Here is an 8,270-nt window from a genome sequence, read left to right on the forward strand (position 1 = left end):
CGTTTGAAGCTATACTTAATGAATGCGCAGATGAGATGAATACTTCGAAAGGGAATGAAGGAAAAGATGATGCAATTGTGGAATAGGGATGTCTTAAAAGGACAAAGAGAAATGTTGAAGTTGTAGTAAGGATTAAAATGAGAGAAAAAAGAGAAATGAAGCATGGGCCTATATTAAAGTCACCTTTTGTACAAAGAGTTGTGGACTTGAAAGATTCAGTTGAGAAAAAAGAAATATTGGTTACACAAGCTATTATTGGATTAGGAATGGATAAAAGGTGTAGTTGCATACTTGTTTATTTGTTTTTTTTTATGATTAATGTTGTGTAAAATATTTGATGTATACAACCATGAAAAAATGCAGGGAGCTCGTATGGGAAATGAAAGAAGGGTTTTGAATGCCAGAACTATTGCAGCAAAAGTGAATATTCATTCAAATGTAATCGAATTTTGGAGTGTTGTACTAAACAAATTGGAAGAGAGTAAGGCAGATTTGTCATAGTCTAGAATTTTTTTTACAGCAGGTACACTGGTATGGTTTATTTTAAAAAATATAATAATAGTTTTTAAAAAATTTAATGTTACTTATTGTGTTGTTTAATTGTAATGCCTAGCGTGAATCAATGTTTGACGAGAGGGTAAATGAAGATGTGAGATACAAGGAGTTTGAAGTTATGGTCTCCTCGGCAATTGAAGATCTTACAACTGATTCTGAGCTAAAAAATGTGGATTTGGTAATAAAAATATGATGATTAAAATGTGTAATATTACATTTATTTGTTTTTTATTAAGTGTTATATGTTGACTAAAATGTTGTAGGTTTTCTTCCCCATTGTTGATGGGAATTACTACCTCATATGTTTTAACCTTAAAAGTTTTTCAATTTTGATAATTGATCAAAGGAGATTGGTGGGGACAGTTGAGTCGGTCTATGGGAACATACCCCATGTGCTGGTAAGTATAAAAATAAGATCATTAATCTTAATATATGTTTATATGATTATGTAAATGGTTAGTAAAATTTGTGTTACATAATTAAAGATTGTCTGTAATGTTTTGTTAACAGCAAAAAAATTCCTGCCGTTTTCTAAATGATGTCTATAAGAAGAGGGTGAAGACCCTGATGACAAGGAATGTGGTGATGTTGAAAATGAAGTGTCAAGCATACAACCATTCAGATGATGGTGGAATCTACCTTATGCGACATATGGAGCGTTTTATGGGGGATCAAACATCAAAGTGGGACTGTGGGCTAGCTGTGGATTTAAAAACACAAGATATGTATTTACAGAAGTTAAGGTACAAGTATTTGGTGAAGTTGCTTTTGTCTGATCATAAAATTTTGAAGTGTGATTTTGAAAAGGAGTATGCAAAGTTTGTTAAAATGGATAAGGCGACAAGGAAGAGAACAGCTCAGGAGAAGCTAAAAGTAGTCTTTGATGAAACAATTGGTTAAAAGTTGATGGGGAAGGTGCTTGTTTTTTTTGGGTCTGGCTTGTTGATTACTATTGTTTTGACAAACAGTTTTCTTTGGTGGGATGGTAGGCTTTTATTTAGGGTTAATGTAGTATGGATCTGTTTTTGTTATGTGTCTAAAGTTTTATGTTGGTTGTGGTTTGAACCCTTATAACTACTAGTTATGTATGGATTATTATGCTGACTATGTGTTGACTGTTTGATCAATGTGTCTGAAATGATTTATTCTAAGGTAAAAGTGAATTCGATTTTCAACAATTAATTTTTTATAGCTTTTACTTTAATGGACATGTCATGGAATGTGATTTGAATGTTGCATAATACACAACTGTAAATTCCAGAAAGTATATGTAATCCAAAGTTGTAAGTAGAACAACGAAATCATTATAAATTCGCAATTAGCAATATATGTACAATTTTTGTTGACACTTATATGTACATGTAATGTGTATAAAATTTTAAAAAAAGAACACAATAAATGTGTATACGGTACAGTACAAGATATATACATTAAGTGATGAAATTTTAGTACTTGATAATGTATGTAGTATTGTAAATGACTGTCATTGTGAGTATGCTCTTTTCGAGGGGTTTTGAAAAATACGTCATATTTTTATGTATGCAACACAACATTTGTTTGGAAAAACTTAATATGTTTTTAATTTTTGGAAACGACACATCATATATTGAGTGTTCTGTAATAGTATGAATACTAATATCATTCAATGATGCATAAATTTGTACATAAAAAATTACTATAGACTAAGATAAAAATAACATATATAGAGAAATGGAAAACAATATAAACGACAAACAAAGTTCTTATTAGCATTCAAGCATGTCTATAATATGAATATGAAAAATCTAAAACAAGTAGGTGTAAAGAAAAAAATTTAAGTTTAGAACATGAACGCACAATAAAAAGAATGCTAAATATAATTAATTCTTCTTCCCGGGACGTTCTTTGAAAATGTTGTTCTTCTCATCTTCTTTCCTTACATGGCAATTTCGCCAATCATGATCGTTTTCATTGCGAAAATAACTGCATCTAAAACCCTTTGACTTTTCTGTTGCAACCTCTCTCGAAATTTTCATTCTTTTTTTAGTACCACTTCCTCTATTGCGGATTTCTCCAGGATTGTGAATATGCACACTAGTGGGAATGGTAACACCAAGTGTTTTTCCGAACTCTTTATTCTTGTTTCCTTTATCATGAGTTGTGAAATTGGAAAGGAACTTTGCTTCAAGCTGCTTTATTTCGTCAAAGTATTCTTTCAATTTGGTGTGATTATTGCTGAGAGAAGATACACAGTTGTCAACAGTAGAAAATATATCAAGTGCAACTCTTAGGGTATTCTCGTGAGAATTAGCATAACGAAAAAACTTTCAATAGCTCTGTGAGGATGATGTCCTCCTGCCAGCGTCTGAGTAAATATTTGGAAGGAATCTCTTTGATGTTATATGTCTTCATTACGGTAAAAATGTGGCGACACAAAAAACCAAATTGCTCAAACTTTATACAAGGACATGTAAATGTTTGTGCAAACTTATTGGGTGTAACCTGTATTGAATAAAGTGAATAAAAGGCAGTAAAAAAATATATCAAACTTAAAAGAGTAAGAGTACAAGTTTCAAGAGCAATTACCTTTTAAGTAGACTCGCGTATTGGTATATCCCATTAATCATCATTTTCAACTTCTGGATCAAGCTGAGAAGCATTTGAATTAGAAGGAATGTAATGAATAAATTCCTTGACAAGACACTCATCAACATCATTGAATGTGCTGATCGAAATTTGAGTACATGAAACTATAGACAAGTGCATTTCATTTTGAACTTGACGAAAACCAGTGTGAGTATAAAACATAGAGGCATTCTTCTTGATCTCAAATGGTGTCCTCATTGTTGGATGTTTGTCGTTAGTTTTGAAGTCGAAAGATGACTGAGTGAATCTTTGCTTCTCCATAGTAGCTTCAAATGAAATTATGAAATGGACAAGAGTAGAAGCATAATGCGTGTTTTGGTGAAATGTTGAATTCTCACTTTCAGAACGAGATGTGGTTCGCATTAATCCTGATAAAGGTACATGTTTGAAAAATGCAGGTATCTAGAAATGTCTCAATCCATGTATATCATCCAACCATTTATTATCTGTGAGCTTATATTCATTCAATAACGACTTACACCCTACCTCAAAGTCATCAACTTCAAGCTTAGAATTCCATATCAAGAAGTTGAATTTTTTACGAAATTCAGGTTTGTTGACGATGTTCAAAGAAACCTGTGAATTTGTAAATGTAATATATGTAATCAACTATAAAACCAATACATTCTGATTTGTATACACCAAAAATATGATTGTTTTATAGGTAAAATTGTATTACATAGACAAGAATAAATACCTTCAATGGCAATTTAGATGTGATATGCCACATGCAAAGCCTATGAATCGATTGTGGGAAAACGGTTTTGATGGCTTTCTTCATTGCAGGGTCTTGGTCGGATAAAACCAACAATGGTTGTTTGCCAAAAGCTTTAAGAAAATATTTCAACAACCATATATAGGAATCAGTGTCTTCTCCGCTCAACAAGCCAGCACCAAAAGTGACACACCTCTTGTGATTATCAATTCCAGAAAAAGGGACAAAAACCATATGGTATCTGTAAAAGTATTTGAATTAATATGTATATTATTAATAAATAGAAATTTAATAAACTACAATCTTTTACAACCTGTTAGTTCGAAAAGTAGCATCGAAAGAAACGACATCACCAAACTCTTTATAATTTATCTTGGATGTTTCATCTGCCCAAAAAAGAGCATTCAACCGCTTATTCTCAACTCGATACTCAAACGAAAAATTCTTAACATTTTCTTTTCTGTTATTCAGCTTGTCCGCTAGCATCTGAGCATCACTACCACCTATAAAGCATTTGAGATCCCTCATGTAATTTTTGAAGTCATCAATTAGACCGCCTACAAAATTGTATCCACCAAGAATACTTGTAAACATCTTCTAAGCTATGGTTGCACCAATATTTTGAGTAGACATTGTAAGAATGAAAGATTTTTGAGTGTCATCCAGCTTCCTATAATGACGTGAAAACAACATATGTTCCCTTGGTATAAGTGGATGATTGTGTTTTTCTTCAAATTCATATAACAACCATTTGGTAGTTCCAGGAAAAAAAATTAAATCGTATACGTGCCTTTCTTCAACAATAGATGTATTTTGGAAACCTTTCCTGTTACATAGCAGATATTTCATGTACACCATACCATGCTTTTTTCTTTGTTGACTTTCTCACATCAAAACCTGCTGCACATGCATATCTTCTGTACATGTCTTCAATTGCATCATCAGATGGGTATTTATGGTTTATTATTGGCTTGAGATCATGAGGGACCTAAGGAATCCAATACGATTTACCAGCTATTACCAAGTCTTGATCAATGTCTGTAACTTCTAATAACCATGACAAGTTAATAACATAATACAAATAATAAATCAACAAATCAAATAAAATTGAATAGATATTATACAATACTAAAATGTCAATTAATGAAATAAGCTTAAATAGATAGTATACGATACTGGAATGTCAATTTTTTGATAGTATTCTAACAATATACAAAATTGTGTTTTGTAATCGACACATTTTTAACAAACTTTAAAAAAAACAAACATACCAGGAACTTGAATAGATTGATCAACATTTTCAAGAAATGTGAAATCCCGTTGATTGTGGTCATCCATGATGTCGACTTTCCCAAACGCGGTATTATCATCATCAGTCGAACAAAATTCATCATCACTTAACAAAAAATTGTCCTCGACTGATGTAGTTTGAGCGTAATTGATCTCGTCATCTTCATTGATCGCGTTTATATCATCAAACTCATTGCAGAATGACAAATTCTTCAATTGCTTCTTAAGGACACCTTTCAGAACAACTTAACTTGAATATTCGATTCAGTTTGCTAATATTGAGGACTGACACACAAGATTGATACACACGATTGATGATTGAAGAATTCATAAATGTTTGATAGAGATAATATAAAACGTTCCTTCATTATAGGAGTTTGATTGATATATTCTATAAATCTGATTAAACAATCAAACATTGCCTTTATTAATGTAAAATATTATAATTTATATATTTAATTAATTATATATATTGATTAGCTGAGATTTGTCCTCATGTTCTGACTTTAAAGTAGTTCTCATTTGAACTTAATTATATATATATATATATATATATATATATATATATATATATATATCAAAAGACGTAAAAGGAAATGGTATATGTATTCGTTAAAATGTTTGTGTTGTTTATGTACATGTTGAACTGCTTTATTTTTCATATGCATTTTTCTACCATAGTTTTGCAGGTTTAGACTGTTACGGTATTGGTGGGTTTCACTTAGGTTGAAATCAAGTTTTAGTTGAAACACAGTCGTTATGCTACACGATTTGGATAGGAAAACTTTTGTAGCTTTACACTTAGGATTCATTAAGCTTTACAACCAAAAGTTTCCAAACATAAGCAATTGAGAATTGTAACTAAAACTGGGATAGGAAAAAATTTTTAGCTTTACACTTAAGGTTCAATAAGTTTTACAACCAAAAGTTTCCGAACATAAATAATTGAGAATTGTAACTAAAACATGGATCGAAAAACTTTTGTAGCTTTACATTTAGGGTTCATTATGCTTTACAACCAAAAGTTTCCAAGCATAAATAATTGGGAATTATAACTAAACCGTGGATATGAAAACTTTTGTAGCTTTTCATGTAAAGTTCATAAAGCTTTACAACAAAAAATTTCTGAACATAAACAATTGGTATTTGTAACTAAAACTTGAGATTGTTGTGGTAGTTTCTCATTCATCAAAATAAGATCACCAACTTAGTGAAGTCCTTTTTAATAATCGTTAATCCAATATGAGTGAAGAAATTGTGTATAGATCTATACGGGTTGACACCCCCGTCTATGGTTGCTAGCTGCAACCATCGTTTGACGAGACAAAACAAACGACAACTTCTTATTTTTATCGTACTCTTTTTATCACAACGTCGATGAAGCCTCATTAGGAGAAGAAGCTACAATCTAATTTTCAATGTGCTTCACGGAGGTGGGTTCAAGTCATATAGCTCGTTTATTGTTCTATGAAACCCTGTATACGAAAATAATAATACAGACTAAGATTAGGTTATATGTAGTATAGAGATTTACATGTAGAATGTTAAACAAATATTTAGTGTTTATTTACATAGAATAAACACTTAATATTCCACTTCATGAAAATATATTGATTTTTTACTTATTCATTATAAGTAAATTAACATGAATACTTGTATTGAATTACAAGTATGAGTTTCATGTAAATCATATCAGTAACATTTTTTATTATATACTTGTACTAACTTTTCCTTGCAAACATTCTACGTTTTATAAAATTAATTTTCATAAAACTCACTATAGCTCGAATAAAATTCTACATACTCATAATTCACTTCACAAATTCTAATACAAGTTAGAATAGAACTATATATATTATAATGATTGACTCTTAGATCAGGATTAAGTATAGTGTTTTACTTAAATAAAATAAATACCTAAGAGTATACAACGCGAAACCCTGTGGACTCTAACTTATATTTCAAAAGTAAATCAACATCGATACTTTTATGGGACTACAAGTACATTTACGTTTTGGCCATGATGACACATCTCATTGTGAAATTACAACTCAGAACTATAAAACTAACATTTATACAATATGATAACTGTTCACTATTATATAAAAAATCTATTTTAACAAGACAAACAGAGTCAAAATCTGTAGAACTCATAAACAATTTTTATTGATGTATGTTCAAACGTGTGTATTCTTAAGAAAATAGAAGCTGGATTTCAAGCCTCGTGAGTTATGGAATAACCTATCTTTTCTTGTCTTTTGTTGTTGGCCAACCTGTTCAGGTCTTTTGTTAATTTACGCTTTGCTAAACTTGGTAGGTAAACTTGAATTTCGAAGTTTGAATCAATGTAATCCTTGTATTAAATTCTATGAAGACATGTAATGCTATTCAAGTCTTGTACTATTCAATGTATATGTGTTAAGTGTGATTTAATTTTTGATGTCCCAACCTCGATGCTTCCACCGTCGGCTGAGGTGTGACAGATTAGTGTTAGTGGTAACGACTATAGCGAACTTGTACTTTCTTAGGAAAACATGACTATTGTCTAGGGCTTACTCTCATAGGATTAGGTATACCCTATCCTACAACATCTAACACTTACATTCACTCTTTAGAGCTACGATGCTCTATACATTGAGTTTATTTTTATAAACTAATAATTAATAAATATTATTAATTTATATATAGAGTTATATATAAAACTCGAACCCAGATACAACGAAATGCTTTAGGTCAGATACTTTAGCTAATTTTTATTGTACATGGGTCGAACCATAACTGAACATAGACTGATCGCCTATGTTTAGTTTTGGTTAGACCGATGCGCAACTAAACTTAGATTCGGTAGATGATAGACTAAAATGCTTGTAAATTCTAAAGGACTCAATAATGATCACAATTCGAAACACTTAGGAACTCTTGAAAATTTTAGTGAACATCTTATGAATATTGGTAGATATCTACTTCCAAACCTCGTGAAACTCTTTCACTCATAAACATCAATCATGTATGATGTTTAATGCATAATTATAATTACTCCACTATGATGGTCTATGGATACTCCTATTAGATATCTTATGAATAC

The 8,270-nt window shown here is 31.0% G+C and overlaps 1 protein-coding gene across 1 annotated transcript; it reads right to left on the reverse strand.

Moving 5' to 3' along the window:
- Positions 1-2,414: 2,414 nt before the first annotated feature.
- On the reverse strand, positions 2,415-5,853 carry LOC145045544 (protein FAR1-RELATED SEQUENCE 5-like). Its single transcript, XM_078993865.1, has 8 exons — positions 5,824-5,853; positions 5,167-5,404; positions 4,209-4,452; positions 3,878-4,136; positions 3,667-3,756; positions 3,172-3,582; positions 2,852-3,036; positions 2,415-2,769 (listed from the first exon to the last, which is right to left on the reverse strand). The coding sequence occupies exons 1-8, from the start codon at positions 5,851-5,853 to the stop codon at positions 2,415-2,417; spliced, it is 1,812 nt and encodes a 603-aa protein (XP_078849991.1).
- Positions 5,854-8,270: the final 2,417 nt, after the last annotated feature.

This window comes from Lactuca saligna, chromosome 5, assembly GCF_052625555.1.
Source record: "Lactuca saligna cultivar CGN05327 chromosome 5, ASM5262555v1, whole genome shotgun sequence".
Taxonomy (NCBI): Eukaryota; Viridiplantae; Streptophyta; class Magnoliopsida; order Asterales; family Asteraceae; genus Lactuca; species Lactuca saligna.

What these genes read in the sequence shown, in the direction of transcription:
- LOC145045544 (XM_078993865.1), bottom strand. Translation starts at nt 5,853, where the DNA reads ATGCATATGAAAAATAAAGCAGTTCAACAT. An exon ending in GCTACTTTTCGAACTAACAG is followed by an intron (nt 4,137 to 4,208) that starts GTTGTAAAAGAT and finishes ATACTTTTACAG; the next exon opens with ATACCATATGGTTTTTGTCC. An exon ending in CATCTAAATTGCCATTGAAG is followed by an intron (nt 3,757 to 3,877) that starts GTATTTATTCTT and finishes ACAAATTCACAG; the next exon opens with GTTTCTTTGAACATCGTCAA.